The following is a 19,135-nucleotide window of genomic DNA, read 5'->3' as shown; positions in this document are numbered from 1 at the left end:
CCTATACAAGGTCGCTATGAGTTGGAACCGACTCAATGGCACTTAACAAAAACAGCAATCAAAAATGTAGAACTATTCCATGTACTTACAATAGTGAGCTATCTAACCAGGAGTAAACGGTGGGGCACCTAAAGCAGAAATGAGGAATCTCCTGAAATGGAGTTGGCAGGGTTGTAGGTTGCTTCATCTGTATATAAATTTCCTTCACTTCTCCTGGGGCCCCTTTTCTCCCTGGCATACTCCCAGGCACCCTAGAGCCTTTGTGGCATACTCCCAGGCACCTTAGAACCTTTGCAAAGGGCTGTAGTGGTAGATATTGAGGGTAGATATCGAACAAATAAGACCTTTTGTTCAGTTGGTTTTCAGAAGGCTTACTTTCATCCCATCCCACGCTGCCCTACCCCGTCTATCCCAATCCAAGCGGCATATTTGGATGTATCAATCAAACAGCTTTGAGATCTTTTCCATTTTTGGTCCTCAATGTTAAAATGAATGGATGAACCACAAAGAAAGGCATTTGTCAGATTTTCCAAGTGATGCTACAGCTGTAATTGTAAACGCATCTACCAACACAGCTCCCCACTTGTCAGTAAAATGGAAGGGCTTTTAGCAGCTCTGAGAATGTGTCAAGAGCAGACCATTTAAACATACCGTTCCTGATAACGTAATTGTGCCAAGGATCTGGCTGTTTGTGAGATTCTCGGGAAGACACAAAAAGAGGTGGATATTACTTCTCATCTACTCCAGTTTCCTTTGGCTTTTCATGGCTTTTCATTGCTAGAATGATCCATGGGGCTTGTCTACGCTGCTGCTACATTTTCTTCACCTGCGCATGGACAATGTGGCAGGGATCTGATTGATGAGTTTTAGTGTTGCAGCCATCTGGGGACTTTGGAGACAAGGTAGTACACTTGAATGACAAGTGCAGAATCCTGTCTTCTAGACACAGCTCCATCATACCATAAATGGGTGACATGGGATAAATAGCTTCCCCTCCATATGCCTTGTTTCTTTTCATCTGGCTACCTAATAGCACTGCTAAGTGTGGCACTGTAGGGTACATACATAAGTTTGGCAGCTAACCATAAGTTTGGCAGCTCATTGGAAACCCGATACAGGGTCACTATGAGTTGGAACTGACTCACCAACAACTAATATCAGTACCGGAACACTCAAATGAGGTCCAAGTAGCATGTGAAAGTGCTGTCAAATCATACTGACTATGTACATGAAAAGAATCCCAGGTTGCAACCTTTATCAATGTACTAACTGAAAAGAGAGAGTGAGTGAGTCCATGTGCCTCTCTTAAGATAAAATGTCATTTGAGGGGCGTGATAGTCCAGGAAACTAGGTATATGTGAGTATGTGTGTTAGTGTATGTCAGTGTGATCACATTACATTCAATTGTAGAACTGAAATGACGTTAACTCGCATCATCTATCACCGTTAATGCCTTCCACCAGTATTCTTTTCCTTACTCCAAGTTATGGTTTAATATACCAAGGGGAATCCAGAAAAGTGTCACTGGTTGATAATAGCAGGGATTTTTTTTTTTTTTTTTCAATCACTCTGCCATCAGGATATAAATAAATGTCCCAATTATTATTATGAAATAAGTCAGTAAACATGAAAGGTGATGGGCTAACTTTTCAAAAACACAGACATCACTTCTTTCATTTTCACTCTACCATAGCAAACTAGAATGTTATAGAGAGAAATGTTCTACTCATCATGGGCCACCATAGTGTACCTTATAATGATTCTGAGAGTGGGCATAAAGTGTGTTACAGGTACAGATCAGTCAGCCTTACTGACTGCAGGACCTGGGCAAAGGCTAGCCATACACTTGTGCACGCAGTGGCCACATCAGCAGATGCACTATACAGAACACCGAACTACATGATTGTGCTGAGCTGTTGTTGGGTGCGCCGTTGAGTCGGTTCTGACTCATAGCAACCCGATTCACAATAGAATGAAATTCTGCCCTGTCCTGTGCCATCCTCACAATTATTGTTACCCTTGATCTGATCGCTGCTGCCACTGTGGTAATCCATTTCCTTGGGGATCTTCCTCTTTTCCACTGACCCTCCATTTTTCCAAGCCCCTCCCGGTAACATGTCCAAAGTACAGGAGATGAAGTCTTACCTTCTAAAGAGCATTGTGGCTGTACTCTGATTGTATTCACATGTAACTGTATTCTACAATCTGATTGTATTCACATATAACACCTCCTCTGGTCTAAACCTAATTTGTTATTGATGTCAAGTGCCATGGAATTGGTTCCGACTCATAGATTCATATTCACCCTGTATAGTGTTTCTGAGGAGCTTTCGGTGGGTTTGGACTGCTAACCTTGCAGTTAGCAGTCCAGTTTTGATCCTACAGCACCACACCAGGACCCCAAGCCTAAATGGTAGGTACCAAAATGGTAGGCACCATTTTCTCCTTTATCAGGGGGAGTCCATTCATGGATTGACTCGAGTCCCTCCAAAAGACGTGTTGGATTTTTAACCCTGTCCCTATGAGGGTGGTCTTATTTAGAAATAGGGTCTCTGTAGGTATTAATTTGTTGAATGGGGTTATATCAGAGTAGGATGTGTCCTAATCCCTTCCTGAGTGGTATCCTACGAAAGAGAAGATACACACAGAGACAATGGGAAGACCGCTAGCTATACGATGCTGCAGCTGCACACCAAGGAACACCTGGAGCTTCCAGAAGATAGGACAGAGGCATGCAACAAGTGCTGTCTCAAAGCCTCAGAAAGAAACAACATGACTGAGACCCTGATCTCAGACTCCCAGTCTCCAGAACTGTGAACTAATTCATTTCTGTTCTTAAAAGCCACCACGATTGTGGTATTTTGTTAACAGCAGCCCTAGGAAACCAAGACAGTCCAGTTTGGCCTGGTGTCTGAGCAAGATCACTCCTGAAGTCAAATGGGGAGGACTATCTCCAAAGGGCCTAGGGGATGGCTTTAGTGAAGGTGAAGAGCATGTGCTCTGGGGTCCATCCTGTTCTGGTTGCAGCCGCACTTTGTCCAGCTTCCTCGACGTCTCTGAGTTTTGTTTTCTGCCTCTGCAAAAGACAGTGGTGGTGACCACATGTCCTTGTTGCAAGGACAGCAAGCACATGGAAGTTTGTGGCACTTAATGAGCACCTCAGAAATGAGTTAGCTCTACTAGTGATGCTGTCGTGCAAGTCTAACCTTCTCTGGACTATGAACTCCCTTCAGAAGTATACATGGTGTTTTATCCTGAGTTTCCCCAATAGTAGGCACACTAGGCACATATTGTATATATGTTGACAGGCATGAAAGCCTGAACGAATGAATGACTAGAGATATGGATGCAAATCAGATAGAGAATGATACGCTTTCCCTAAATTCTCATTAAGAAGGAGAGGGGCTGCCAAAGAATACAAGGACAGAGACAGTGAAACAGAGAAACATTCCATTCCAACTCCATACCAATTAAACCAAACCAGTTACCTTTGAGTTGATTGCAACCTGTGGTGGCCCCATGTATGTCCAAGTAGAACTGCACATCATAGGGTTTCTAGGAAGTATACTAATAAGTCTGTCTTCTGAGGTATCTCTGTGTACATTTGAACTGCCTACTTTTCAGTTAGTAACCTAGCTCAATCATTTACACCACCACCCAGGGACCCCAATGATAAAGGTGTCTCAAAATCTACCTGAACTCTATATCTCTTATTTAAAGACCTGGATGCATAAACAATACTACAAAGATCAAATAAGATCTTTGTTGTTTAACTGAGCAAAACCATTTATGTTTTCAACTAGTGTGATAACCGTAGAAAATGCACTGCTACGCTTTCAGTCTTGGGTTTTGTCAAGCACCAACAGCATCAACACTCTTGGATACAAACATCCCACGTGCCAATATTGCTTGTTGTCACATTAGCCAATATACAATCCTCAATGTAACATCCTCTTGATGTCTGATTACTCCTCATAAGGACCTCATGCTGATTCATTTCAAGCTGTGAATTAAAGGTAATTCACAGCTTGAACAGGCTGCAAATTCTGTTTTCTCTACTCCCAGGTGGCTGTCCCTGATGCAATGGAGAACTTCCAAAAATATATTAAGTCCTTTGGAAAGACTGGCAAGCCCTGAGATGCAGGGTATACAAGATAGGTTCACATGAAGAGTTGGCTAGTTCTCAGGTAAAAAACTGGAATGGCTGCAACTAACAGACATCATTGATATCACCAGCTTAGGAAGGGCCTTAGACTGATTAGCAGTCATTCCAAATTCCAAGCACCAAATTGCGTATTCAGATTAAGAAGTAATTAAGAAAATAACAGATTTTTTTGTTTTTTCATTTTTCCCTGCCACATGACACAGCCGTTTTGCTACTTCAATTATATCTAAATAGCAGAGCAAACATTTATTTAGAAGAGAATATATGCATTTGCTAGAGATGATTTTAGGTAAGTGAATTGGAGCAATTTCTATGCAACAAGGAAGGACATCAAGTTTGGTAAAGTCAGCGAAAACCAGGACGACCCCCAATGAGACAGACTGACTCAGTGACTGCAGTAATGGGCATGAATAGTGTGGCGACTGTGTGGATGGCACAGGACCAGATAGCGTTCTGTTCTGTTGTACCTGGGGTTACTATGAGTCAGAGCCAAAAACAAACAGTATGCCAGTTTGCAATGCAAATCTTCAAAAGAAACCATTTTCAGTCAAGACAAGCTTTGGTGGAATTCACCTCCATGGTTCGATTCTCAACCAAAGAAGAGACAGGGGACCAATAACACGAATGGGTTACTCAGACCTCACAACAATCTGCCACATGAGATCAAAAGGGCGGCATTTACTCCAGCACAAAGTTCAGAAAGGTTAGAAGAGAAGACGGAATAGAAACAGGAAACACAAGGAGGAAGTGGGATAAGTGAGGTTACAATGTGGACGGACTATTGAATGGAAAACTGATGATCTGTTCTGAAACCTTCACCCAATTCCCAGTGAAAAGCAAAAAAGCAAGAAAAAAAAAAAGTTTTGGTAGAAGGGTGCTCAGGGCTGTAATGAATATAAAATTTGAAAGCTTTTTCTTTATTTTTAAAAGCGTTCCTAAAATCCTCTGAAAAGTAATGTAATGCTTGTATCAGTGACAGAAATCTGGAAACATTCTAATAATCTTTCTGTATTTCTGAGAATGAAATCTTAGATTACAGTTTTGAAATCGAGCTCTTTGAGTTCACTAATGTCATCGTTGCTCAGTTTTGAGTTGTTGAAAACAGAGAGGTACCATAGTTTCTGGGACTCCTGGCCACTAACTGCAGCTCTGTGAACAGACTTGAAGGTTGTGTGCAGAGACAAAAGGCTGAAGCCATCAGAGCATGTGGTGACAGGCAAGCTGGTGGGCAGAGAGGGAGCTTAGGAACCCCCCCCAAGAACTCACTCTGCATTCAAGCTTTCCTACCAAGGAGCAGTGTGGCTAGAGATTGTTGTTGTTGTTGTTGTTGTTAAGTGCCGTTGAGTCGGTTCTGACCCATAGCGACCCTGTACAGGGTTTCCAAGGGCGTAAATCTTTACGGGAGTAGAAAGCCTCATCTTTCTCCCGCGGAGTTGCTGGTAGTTTCGAACCGCTGACCTTAAGGTTCACAGCCCGATTCGTAACCACTACGCTACTAGAGATACTTCACACAAAATAAGTGTGCCCAAGAGCTTTGCCTTCCTATTGAACTGTGCACACATCAGGGGAAGACCTCTATTCTGACCTTCTTCTCAAAGGTATGCACAGGGCTAACTGAAGTCAAAGGCACATTAAATGGGTACCTTTGAGCTCCTGAATGTTGTTCAGCAATCCACCTCAGGCCCGTGAATATACCTTATCTGTACCTACTTAGAATGGCCCAACAAAGTCATGCAGTTTTGTCAAGTCTCTTTACTGTCTTTAATTGCCATTAAAATAATCAACTACATGAAGTAATCCAACTCAACAGAGAAAATCCAAGCTCTTAGGCTCTGGCTTTTGTTTTGGTTACCATCACTCCTTTCCAAAGAGCAGCAGATGCTCAGTGAGAAAGCTGAGAATGCAGCAGGGGATAGGAAAGAAAGATGAATGGAAGTGGAAAACCCCAGCGAGGAAGTCGGGAGAGTGCTGTTACATTGTGGGGAACTGCAGTCAATATCATGCAACAAAATGTTTATGAATTGCTGAATGGAAAACCAATTTGCTCTGAAAACTTTCAACCAATTCAGAATGAAGAGTTCAGGAAATTAAATTAAATAAACATTTCTGAACCACAACCCAAACTAGTTGAGACAGAAATATCTCTAAATAAAATGATTAACCTTGTTTTCAAAGAGCTTCAGATACAACACATGATAATCCTGAGACATAATAACAATCTGTAATCTGGACATACATGGACCTTTTAGGGACTTGATAGGCATGCCATAACTGTATGATAACACAACACCCTAGCCCAGCACAGCACAATATAACATGTTCAAGCTCATGCCTGACCCTCTGTTGGAGATTTAGAGGACCAGAGTGAGTCCGGTTCTAGAATTCTAATACAGCTCAGATCCAGAGAGGCTGAGGGAAAACAAAACAAAACAACCTGGGTCTTCTTTCTTCCGGAAGTTAGTATGACTTAAAGTCAAAGTATTGGATTTAATGACTAAAATGTCCAACAGATTACATTTGAATTCTAACTAGTGTTTGCATGTGGACTTGTTGGCTAAGTTTTCGTAAGGTTATCCTTTCAAATAAAAGTGTCTCCTCCCTGTCATGATTGGATTCCTAGATCAGAGTCATGGATCAGATTCAAACCCAGGCTCCTATCTCTTTGCCAGTCAGGGTTCCAGCTGCAGGGGACTAAGTGTCAGCCCATGACTAACTATATGATAAACAACAACAACAACAACAACAAAAATACCCCACGTCAACAGAGTGCACTGGGTAAGGAGAGACCCAGATCTCAAAAAGGCCAGTTATACTGCTGCAACCAGCCCCAGAGAGAATAACAAATTGTCAAGAGCAAAGTGGGGCCCGGACCAGTATTTTCAGACCCAGTACCCATGCGCAAGTTCCAAACAATCCAGGCTCAAATGTAAGACCTGTGTTTCCTCAAACAAGAAAAACAGGCTAAGTTGAAGGTAACTCAAAAGTACCCCAGTAATTACAGGATTCTCTTTTCTAAGACTCTAATTTTTCTTTCCTGCAGTGATTGGTGGAAGCAGGAGGCAAGCATTAACCAGCTTTGGGCGCAGGCTCCTGGGGCCTTAAATCTGATGTATACTCCGAATGCTCTCAGTCACCCTCTAAGAAAATATGGAAGCCTGATAGTAATGGCTGAGCTGATAATAATTTGGAAGCTAAAACTAGAAAAAACGATGACAACTCTTTGTAAAATCTATCACCTGTCCTGAGAAGGGAGCTCATTCCAGGTGAAGTCTGGCACACCTGGAGTTTAGAAACATGGAGTTTAGACCAAGCAGCCAAGAAGAGAGCAGCTCATTCATAAAACGGAGCTCAGTGTCCTCTCCTTTTATGCAAGCTTCCTCAAGAGAATTTTAGTCCTATTGAAGTCACTGGGAAGCACTGTGTTACCAAGTTCTGCTAACTACAAATGCTGCCTCGAACTCCTAACCATGATAGATGAGCTTATTTGTCTTGGTTGAAAAAATTCCATTTTGTGGTTATCTGTGGAAATCAGCAGTTTTCAGAGTAGGAGTCTAATGCTCTTGCTTTAGGAAAAGTATCATTTTATAATGAAAAAATACAGGCCCCCCCCCAAAAGTGTCATGTTTAGAGACCTGTGTTGATTTCCTAAGGGTTCAAGTGTGTATGTGTGTGGCGGGGGGTGTAGTTAATTGACTTTGTTATGGGGGTGGCAGGGTAGGAGTGGAGGTGAAGAGGGTAAGATGTATTTTACTCTAGGTTGGCAAGGTAGGTACTCTTTGAAACCTGATTAATGGGGCAGCTGAAAAGGAAACAACGGAAATCATTCTGATTTCTGTGTTTCCATATAATTTGGTCTTTGACTCAGGGTTACACTTTGTCTTCCCCCTTCTCTTGGTTGCTTTGTTTGTTTGTTTTTTGTTTCTCTCATTTCTTAACATCGAGGATTCTTGATCATTGTAATTGAGCTTTGAATCCGAAGGCACGGATCAGATCAACAAACAAAATAAGAAATCTGCTGACAATGTCAGGGTTTGCGGGCTTTGTCACTACAGAGAGCCAAGAACATATAAATGCCATTGACTTTCTCAGAGCTTTCTCTATTTGGGAGTCCTTCTCAGTTGTTTGAGACAATTATCAGTGATCTTCCCAAAAGGTGAGCAATTCACTTCAAGTGTACCATGAGGCCACTTGAATGCTAGAAATTATTTCATTTAAAATTTTTTCAAGTAGGCGCCCATCACTCACACCATAAATTCTTCCATTTTCTATGATTAGGTAAGAAAAATTTGCAAGAAAGACTCCCTTGATACACTGTTGGACAAATTGAAATTTAAAAATTGACAATAGTTAATCTGAGGAAATTAGTTTCTCCATACCCTTTCTTCAGTTAGCAAGAATTTAAGAAAAAAAAAAAAAAAATGAAGGCTGTGCTGAGTGAGTGAATTGCAGAGCCCTGGTCCCCGAACTCCAACCTTGGGCCAAGTAATCTCTTATTCCATCTCTGCCTGGCACCCTTGTTTGTCTTTAATATACAGCCACCAGATGACCTGCAAACAGCCAGGTCTTGGGTTGATTGGCCTTAATAACCCAATCAACATTTCATGTTCAATCATGGCTGCTTAGACGTGTCACTTCTCCATTCTCGTCAGCCGTGGCTGGACAGACACCAAGTATAATGATGTCGGCAGCTAAAGCGACAACCCAGTTGGATTTTTTTTTTTTTCACTGAAATTGCTGACTTCAGCAGTCATTTTCAAATCATAGTTATTGACTCAGCCTATGTGTACATCGTTAGAGCGAGTAAGGTGATCTCATTAACTTTTACTGTTACCTGCTTATTGAGAGAAATCTCATTCTCCCCCCTAGCTGAACTACATATTAATACATGTCAAGGTTCATGTATTCAAGAAGAATGAGTGAGCAGTACAAGATTTGGTCAGCCAAATACCCCTAAGTGGTCTGGTTGGAAACTCATATACTCACGATTTGAATGATACTGACTTTGTAGATGCTCTGCTGGTTGGGTCACTCCACTCTGAAAAGTAAAGGCACAAACAGTTATGAAGTCATGTTTTCAAAAGTCAGATGAATTCATTGATATCTAAACATGTGGCCCTTCCAGCTATACTGTTTCATAGTTTCCTGCCATGGATAACACATGACCTTCCCACCCTGCCCCACCCCCCAACATAAAGGAATAAGGAGGAATTAATTGTATGTATCACAGTTTGATGTGGCTCTACAGGTTCATGTGCCCAGACTGCAAAGCTGTTTGAACTGCAAGGTCAGCAGTTCAAGTTCACCAGCTGCTCCTCAGAAACCCTATACAGGGTCGCTATGGGTCGGAACCGACTCGATGGCACTTCACAACAACAACATCCCGATTTGATGTGTTGTTGTTATTTCAATGGTATTAGATAGGAAAGTGCGAACAGGGAGGAAGAAGATGAAGTGGCTATTTGGACTAAGAAAGATTAAACCAACAACAATAAAAAGACACCACCTACTTTGTAAGGTGAATCCTGGGGTCAGATGTTGGGATTCCTATAAGAAAAGACACATACAATAGAAACATTAGTTATGTGACTCAAAGGAGAACAAAAGGTCTATCTTTGTTCTTGATTAATGTTGCAAAGAAGACACCACCGTTAGTAAATTCTTTCATTAAGCTCCTGTCTGTACTGTAACTCTACCTGACTCATCAACATTTGCTCATCAAACCTGCTGCATCATGATCCTAGCTGCCATTTTAGCAGAATTACAAGAAACACTGGTGTTTATTTGGAAGTGTGTGTAACCTGGGAACAAATGACCTGCATGTATGAAATCTGAGAGGATAATTTCTCACTTAGCGAGGCAATGGTGCCTCTAAGGAAGTCAGGGGGCCTTGGTTCTAACAAACAAGTGATGGTGGGTTTTATAAAAAGTATCAACAGATCATAATTAATAGATTTGCTCATTTGCTCTCTTTCATTGAAATAACTCGAACTTTCTACCTTATAACTGGGACACATAAAAATAGATGTACCTCATTTTGCACAAGACAAGTATTAAAACTTCAGTACACGTTTTTGAGGTTTAGATAGGAATTTTGTATTTTTTGAAGTTTTTTTTATTACGAATTGAGTGAAGGTTTACAGAACAAATCCTTAGTTTCCCATTCAACAGATCATACACTCTGTTCCATCTCAATGACTGCAATCCCCTCCATGTAACAAGTTATCTCACTTCCTCCTACAGTCCTTATTTCCATTCCATACGACTTTCCAACCCTCTGAACCGTATCCTTAGGTCACTGTTGCCCTTTTGATCTTGAACAATGGACTATTCCATGTTGAGCATTTCTCACTGGTGGTGGTGTCCCCCGATAGCAAGGAACTAGAATTATATTCAATGGTGTCCATTTTCGAAAGGGGTATAGCTTGCTGGGTGGTGAGAATAGTTGGAGCTCAACTACTAACTGAAACTTTAGAGGTCTGAATATACCAGTGGCACATGGGAGAAAATCCTGGTGATCTACTTCCATAAGATTATAACCACTGAAGAAAACCTTTAGCTGAAACATGTGCGATCACAATGAGTCCGAATGAGTTATGTTTTTTTTTAATTGACTTGAAGGTCTTCCCACAGAGAACTCATTCACTCTTTGGATTTGCATGCAGCACAGGTTCCCTGGGACTGAGGCACACCTGTGGGTAAACTGAGCAAACTTGCAGGCAATAGCACTTCAGTGCTCTATACAGCACACAACGCACAGTGTGCTGGAAGAGCCAGTTAGTGTTGATTACAAAGCAAGGCAATCTCAAACTGAGGCCAAGGAGACAAGAATTAGTTTTATCAATCACTACTGCAAGGAATCTCCTCATTAAACCTAATCTTGCCACCCTGTAGAGTGAAAACGAGTTCACAACATAATTTATGTTTAAAAGAACTAGTCAAGCATGCTAACGATGTGCTTTAATTGAAAGCGAACTTTTCAATCTGTTTAGCATGATTCTGTGGTCCAAGAGATTTGTCTTCTGGCAAGCTCAGCTCTCCAGAAGACCACCATAAACTCAGCAGGGGGTTAAGCCTCTTAACTAAAGAGCTATCACAAAGCCCATGCAGTGTGCAGCTCAAAGGCTTCCTTCCTACTCAGAGAATTAACTTTGGACAAAGGATTATCACAGGCTTGACCATTTGATTTCTACCTTGAAGCCTATCACAAATGGCCCAGCCACTAGGAACATTGAGGTGGGGAAGCCAACAGAAAACATGACTCAAATTCGGAACTTGAAAAACACAAGAGTCTGTGGTCATTTATTATAAAAGGAAGGATTCCTGCACATCTTGCTAGCTTATCAAGTAATCTTGAAGCATGTTCAGTATGATCTCCGTAAGAAGTCTGGAATACATTTTCATTCAGTATCAAAACACTTTCTATGACATTATTCACATGGAAGGATAACTTTCAGTCGTCCAAAAATATCAATAATTCAGAATTCACTTCCAAAACTGAGGTGCGAATCATTGGTATCTACTTTAATTTATGACAATAGTTCTTCCTTCCTTTCTTTTTCTTTTCTTTATTTCTTTTTTTTTTTTTAAGGGATTTCATTACAAATGTGTAGTACAAGTTTGAGCAAGTATACCCTTAGGAAATCAAATTAGAACTTCCAAATATCTGATCACAGGGTGAAAAAAATGATTGGTAAACTTTTGTTCTGTTGTGGAAGTCAGGACTTTTTTTTAATACTTTAATACTTCATGCAAGTATTCTGGACTTTAGAGTCAGCCATTCCCTTGCTTCAGGGCAGCAGGATGCAACATATGGTGCAAACTGCAAGGTTTTGTTAGTCACTGAATTCCAATCATTGGTGGTGTATATTCTTGATGTAGTTTTTTTACTGATAAACAGTTTTTAATGCTAAAAAATGACTACATCAACAACAAAAAAACTCCACCAGAAATCCAAACACTTGACTAAGTGTGAATATCACCAAAGCTGCTTTCCACATACAAGAAATCATACTGGGAAATATTTGGTCATAACCTATAAATCTGTGTTAAAAAACAAACAAACAAACAACTCTTCATGTGTACACAATATAATACATATTTTAAATATCTGATTGATCTAGGCATGTTGTTGTTGTTTTCAGGTGCCATCAAGTCGGAACCAACTCATAGCAACCCCATGCACGGCAGAACGAAACAATGTCCAATCCTGGGCCAACCTCACTACCACCGCCACACTTGAGTCCATCAATGATGCCACCTGGCCAATCCATCTCGTTGGGGGTCTTCCTCTTTTTCTCTGATCCTCCATCTTACCCAGCATGATATCCTTCTCCAGCCACTGTTCTCTCCGGACAATGTGTCCAAAGTATGAGAGACGAAGCTTAGCCATCCTGGCCTCCAAGGAGCACTCTAGCTGCACTTCTTCCAAAACAGATCTATTGGTTCTTTTGGAGCTCTGGTAGCGTAGTGGTTACGAATTGGGCTGTGAACCTTAAGGTTAGCGGTTTGAAACTACCAGCCGCTCCATGGGAGAAAGATGAGGCTTTCTACGACCGTAAAGATTTACACCCTCGGGAACCCTGTACAGGGTTGCTATGGGTCGGAACCGACTCAATGGCACTTAACAACAACAACAGCAGGATCTAGGCATACTTTCATAGATATGCCAACATGCAATTTTAGTAGTAGAATATCCTGATGTCAAATTGATTTTCAAAACTTAAGTGAGGCTTTTAAATATTTGCTGTGATAACAATCCTACAATAATAGGATCTAGAAGGAGTTCTGGTGGTGCTAACAGTTTGAAGCTCAACCATGAGGCTGTACCAGTCCACCCAGAAGTGCTTCGAAGAAGAAAAGGTCTCAAAATCTACTTTCAAAAGCCCAAAGCCGTGAAAACCCAGTGTGCTACTCAAAACACAGATGGGGTCACAATGATAGATCTACTTGATGGCAATTGGCTCTTTTGTTGTTTGTTTGCTTTGTTTTGTTTATAGGACCTAGATCCTACAGCAGATTCATAAACCTTTCCTGTAAAGAAGCACATAGTAAAAATGTTCAGGTCTCTGGCCATGTGGTGTCTGTCACAACTACTCAGGTTGGCTGCTGTAGCATAAAAACAGCCGTAGACAGTAACCAAAGGAACGTGAGTGATTGTGTGCAAGTAAAACTTGAGTCATAGACATGGAGATTTGAATTTCATATAATTTTCATGAAATGAAAACTATCAAGAAAAACTATATTTTCTTCTGATTGTTTTAATTTGGGTGAGGGTTTACAGAGCACATTAGTTACCCATTCAACAATCTGACACATTTGGTTTTGAGACTTTAGTGACAATCCCCTGGGTGTTACAGCACCCTTTCTAGTCCCTCCCTCCCTGAGTTCCCTGTTTCTATTTCCTCATCTTTCCTGTTCCTGACTTCTGACCTTTGTTTTGGGCAAATACTGTTTTTTTGGTCTCATATGGTTGGTTATTCTGAAGAGTGCATTCCTCATGAGTGTTATTCACTTTATAGTCCTGTTTGGCTAAAAGGTTATCCCTAGGGGTGGGTTCAGTTCCAAGCTTAAAGGCTATCTATCCATGGGTCATAGTTGTTTGTTGTTTTTTTTTTGGGGGGGTGAGGTGAGGTGGAGTGGAGTGTGTGGGGGTGTGTGGTTCCAACAGTCTCTATCTGACCAGTAAGTATGGTCTTTATTATTTTGAATTTTACTCCACTTTTTTTTTCTCTCTGTCTCTGTCCAGGATCTTCTATTGTGATCTTGCTCAGAGCAATCAGTAGTGTTAGCATTGTACCACCTAGATCTTCTGGTCTCAGGCTAGTGGAAGGTATGGTTCCTATAATACACTGGTCCTTTGGATTCATTGCTTCCATGCGTCTTCTATTTTATTCACTCTTCTCAGGACAAGGAAAAACCAACGGTTGCACCTTAGATAGCAGCTCACAACTTTTTAAGACACCAGTCAATACTCATCCAATTGACCTTGGTGTGGCTGATTTAGTACCAGAAGATGAACTCCTCAGGTTGGGAAACACTCAAAAGGTGACTGGGTTAAGATCTGCCTCATGAAAGTAGAGTTCACCTTAATAAAATGAATGAAATAAAGCTTTTAAGACCTTTATATGCTGATTGAGCACAACTCAAAATGGGGGGAAAAAAAACAACAACAGCTGCAAGCATTCATCAATAATTGAAATGTGGAATGTATAAAGTATAAATCTAGGAAAATTGGAAGTCATGAAAAATGAAATATATAAAGACTGATACCCTAGGCATTAGTGAACTAAGACATGCCTGACCCAAGCCATTGTATTTTCAATAGCTTCATATGTATGTGAAAGTTGGACAATGAATAAGGAAGATCATAGAATTGATACACTTGAGTTATGGTGTTGGAATAGACTATTAAAAGTAAAACAACAAATAAATCTGTTTTGGAAGAAGTACATCTAAAATCCTCCTTTGAAGCCAGGATGTTGAGACTTCATCTCTCATACATCGAACATGTTATCAAGAGGGACCAGTACCTGGAGAAGGTTATCATGCTAGGTAAAGTGGAGGGTCAGCAAAAAGAGGAAGACCCCCAATAAGATGGATTGGTACAGTGGTAGCAACAATTGGCTTATGCCTAATAATAACTGTGAAGATGGCGAAGGACCAGACAGTGTTTTGTTCTGTTGTACATAATAAGGTCAGAACTGACTTTACAGCACTTAACAAAAACAGAGAGCTAAAATGGACTGGTACTGCTCATTTTGAATCAGATAATTGTATGGTTTACTATGCAGATAACAACAAGCTGAAGAGAATGACTTTGCATTCATCATCCAAAAGAGAAAAGACAAAAGGGGGGGGGGGGCACAACAAAGGCACAAAGTGACTGGCTTACAAGTTTTCAAGAGGGAGCTTAGTTTCAGAAGGTACAAGGGAAGGTAGAATCTCTAATGAGAGATTTCCAACCTGTCTCGATGGGGCTGGTGAAAGATGATGGGGATAAGACTCTTGTGGTTCAATTGTGAATAATTGCTATCAGGACTGATTATGATTGTTGCAAATGTAAAGGTTTTGTAACAAAAGGATGGGAGTGGTTGATCTTGCAGTCCAGGAGTGGAGAACCCTGAAACCATCAAGGGAGAAGAGCAGAGTATAGGACCCTATCCAGAGAAGTAGCAATGCCAGAGAGAGAAGGTGAGACGATGACATGGAGAGATGGAGCAGCTGGGGACTCTAGACTCAAGGAGGGAGGGAGAAGGGCTGTGTGCTGGCGGCCAGGGTCAGGCTTGCAGGGTATGCCCTTTGGTTGTTTGAATGGTTATAGATTCTTGAGTGCTTCGGTGTACATCCAAAACAAACAAACAAACAAACAAACGGAATGGAAGCAAATGCTGTTGATGCATGTAGGGGATTGTAATCATTGCAATGAAATGAAATATGATAGGATGAATATAAAGCTGATGTTCTCCATGTAAACTATCCTCAATTCAAAATAAAAAACTTTAAAAAAAGACCTACTATGGGACTTTCCCACTGAAACATCACTATCTAAAAACACAAATTAAAAAAAAAAAAAAGTAGAAAAAAATTTATACGATTGTATACTAGGGAATAAGTGCTAAGAAAATTATCATAAAAGAAGCTTCTTGAAACAGCCAGAGAAGGCTTTGTAGAAGGGACATAACTTCAACTGGTCCTTGAAAAATACAGGAGTAATCGCTGTAGGATCAGCACTGGACTTCAGAACACAAATTTGGCAGCTCAAATCCACCAGTTGCTCCTCAGAAACTCTATACATGGTTGCTATGAGTTAGCAGTGACTTAACAGCACTTAATAACAATAACAACAATCATAAGTGGTGGAAAACTTGCTTATTTAGGGTAGGTAACAGTGAATTCTGGTTTTGATGTGTTAAATTCTAAATATGAAAGGACTGGCAAGTGTGAGGTTTAGGAATTTCCTCTATACAGATAATGTTTCCTAATCTAAGAGTAGAAGAAAAACTGAAAGGATTGAGCAAGAGAGTTTTGGGAGACTGCTCACAGCGAAATGGCTGGGAAAGTAGAAAGCACAATTACGCAGGACTTGGATTCAGAAGAAGACCTAGAGAAGGAGTACATAGTAGTGGGGAGACTTGGACCTTCGAGTCAAGTGAAATCAATCCCAAAACCAAACCCACTGCCCTGGAGTCAATTTCTACTCATAACAACCATAAAGGTACAGAGTAGAATTGCCTTAGGAGGTTTGCAAGGCTATAATCTTGACAGAAGTTGACTGATACATCTTTCTCCCTGGAGTGGCTGGTAGGTTTAAATGGCTGAGCTTTTGGTTGGCAGCAGAGTGCTTCATCACCTTGCTACCAGTACTGCTTCAGAGTAAGGTGAAATACATGTAAATACTGGTGTGGCCACCTATTGTATGGCTTTTGGCAAGTGACATAACCTCCACAAATCTGCCAAGCTTCCCATTTGTTAGATAAAGATAATCATACCTATCATACCTGTTTTGTAGAATTGTGAGAACAATATGAAATGAATGTGTAAAAAAGTTAAGCACCTGGCATAACTAAGGCACTAAATAAATGGAAGGTTAGCGTGTGTGGGTGTTGTTGTTTTTAATCAGCCCCCCCCCCAAAAAAAAAAGAGAGACAGAGAACTGAAAGATCTATCGTGAAGTACTATGCTGTCTGTAATAGGATAATAGTCTTATGTCTACAAGGAAGACCAGTTAAAACCACTATTAGCAAATTTTACACACCAACCACTAAAGGCAATAATAATGAATTTGAAGAATTCTACAACAAAACCAACTTCTTCAGTCTGAAATTTATCAAACATGCAATCAAGATGCATTGTTAACTACTGGTGATTAGAATACAAAAGTGGGAAACAAAGAGGAAGGACCTGTAGTTGGAAAATATTACTTTGGTAATAGAAACAATGATGGAGAGCATATGATAGAATTTTGTAAGACCAATGACTTCATCACTGCAACTACATATTTTGAACAACAAAACTGTGACTATTCACATGAACCTCACCAGATGGAATATACAGGAATCAAATTGACTGGGAACAGACTGGGAAAAGCTCCATATTATCAGCTAAAACAAGGTCAGGGGCAGACTGTAGAACAGACCATCAACTGCTCATATGCAAAATTTAGGCAGAAACAGAATAAAATTAAAACAGGTCCACAAGAGCTAAAATTTGACCTTGAACATATCCCAACTGAATTTAGAGACCATCTAGGGAACAGATTTGATGTATTAGACACTAATGACTGAAGACCAGAAGAGTTGTGTCATGACATGAAGAAAGAAAAATTTTGTTAAAAAAACAGAAAAGAAAGAAAATGCCAAAATAGATGTCAGAAGAGACTCTGAAACTTGATCCTGAATGTAGAGAAGCTAAAGCAATTGTAAGATATGATGAAGTTAAAGAGTTGAATCAAAAATGTCAAAAGGGCAGCTCCAAAAGACAAAGTCAAATATTATAATGAAATGTGAAAATACCTGGAGTTAGAAAACCAAAAGGGAAGGACACTCAGCATTTCTTAATCAGAAGGAACTGAAGCAAAAATTCAAGCCTCAACTTGCAATATGGAAGGATTCTATGTGCAAAATATTGAATGAAGCATCAACAGAAGATGGAAGCAATACAGAGTCACTATATCAAAAAGAATTGGCAGATGCTCAACCATTTCAAGAAGTAGCATATAATAAAGAAGCGATGTTATTGATGAAATGAACTACAAGCTGCATGGAAGGCATTGGTGAAAAACCAGGGTCCAGGAATGGACAGAATACAAATTGAAATCTTTCAACAAAGTGATGAAACAATGGAGGCATACACTTGTCTATGCCAAGAAATTTGGAAGATAGCTATGTGGGCAACCAATTGGAAGAGATTCATATTTGTGACCATTCCAAAGACAGGTGACCCAAGAGAATGTTGGAGTCTTTGGACAATATCATTAACATCACATGCAAGTATAATTTTATTGAAGGAATTCAAAATGCAGTATATGGAGTTGCCAGAAATTCAAGCTGGATTCAGAAGAGGATGTGAAATGAGGAATATCATGGTGACATCAGATGGATCTTGGCTAAAGTTTACTAGTGCTTTACTGGCTATGCAAAGGTAATCAATTGTGTGAGTCAGAGCAAACTGTGGGTAACATAGTGAAGAATGGATATTCTTGAACCCTTGATTGTGCTCATGAGTACATGTACATAGAACAGTCCTTGAATAGACCAAGAAGATACTGAATGGTTTAAAAATCAAGAAAGGTGTACACTAGGGTTGAATGAAGGAACACTCATTGACAATGATGATACATACATACATACTTCCCTGCTGGAAGCAAAGAATAGTTGAAATACTTTTTGATGAAGATCTTGGTCTACAACCTTCAGTATGGGTGACAACTGAATGTAAAGAAAACAAAAAACTTTACAACTAGATCATGATAAATGGGGGAAAGTTAAAGTTGTCAAATATTTCATTTTGCTTGGATCCATAATCAACACTCATAGAAGCAATAGTCAAGAAGCAGCATTAGGTAATTCTGCTACACAAGAACTGTATAGAGTGTTCAAGAGCTAAGATGTCAGCGTGAGGACTAAGGTGTGCCTGAAAGAAGCCAAGGTATTTTCAATTGCTTCATGAGTATGTGAAAGTTGGACAGTGAATAAGGAAGGCTGTACTAAAACTGATGCATTTATTTGAGTTATGGTGTTGGACTACCAAAAGAACAAACCAATCTGTGTTGGAAGTACACCCAGAGTGCTCCTTAGAAGTGAGGATGGTGGAACTTCATATCATGCTTCAGACATGTTACCAGGAGGGATCAGTCCATGTTGTTGTTGTTGTTGTTGTTGTTGTCAGGTGCCATTGAGTCGGAACCGACTCATAGCGACCCCATGCACAGCAGAACGAAACAATGTCCAATCCTGGGCCAACCTCACTACC

The 19,135-nt window shown here is 40.4% G+C and overlaps 1 protein-coding gene across 1 annotated transcript in view; it reads right to left on the bottom strand.

The window, feature by feature from the left end:
- Positions 1 to 19,135, bottom strand: part of AFF2 (AF4/FMR2 family, member 2) — a 559,120-nt gene that overhangs the window by 231,572 nt on the left and 308,413 nt on the right. The window contains exons 6-7 of the mRNA XM_006869732.1: positions 9,673 to 9,709; positions 9,167 to 9,200 (exon numbers count right to left, since the gene is read on the bottom strand). Of these exons, the coding sequence (XP_006869794.1) occupies positions 9,167 to 9,200; positions 9,673 to 9,709 (71 nt within the window). The remainder of the gene's footprint in view (positions 1 to 9,166; positions 9,201 to 9,672; positions 9,710 to 19,135) is intronic.

Source organism: Chrysochloris asiatica, unplaced genomic scaffold (genome assembly GCF_000296735.1).
Source record: "Chrysochloris asiatica unplaced genomic scaffold, ChrAsi1.0 scaffold00134, whole genome shotgun sequence".
Lineage (NCBI taxonomy): Eukaryota > Metazoa > Chordata > Mammalia > Afrosoricida > Chrysochloridae > Chrysochloris > Chrysochloris asiatica.
Note: the sequence above shows the minus strand (reverse complement) of the source record. Positions and strands in the feature narration are given on the sequence as shown.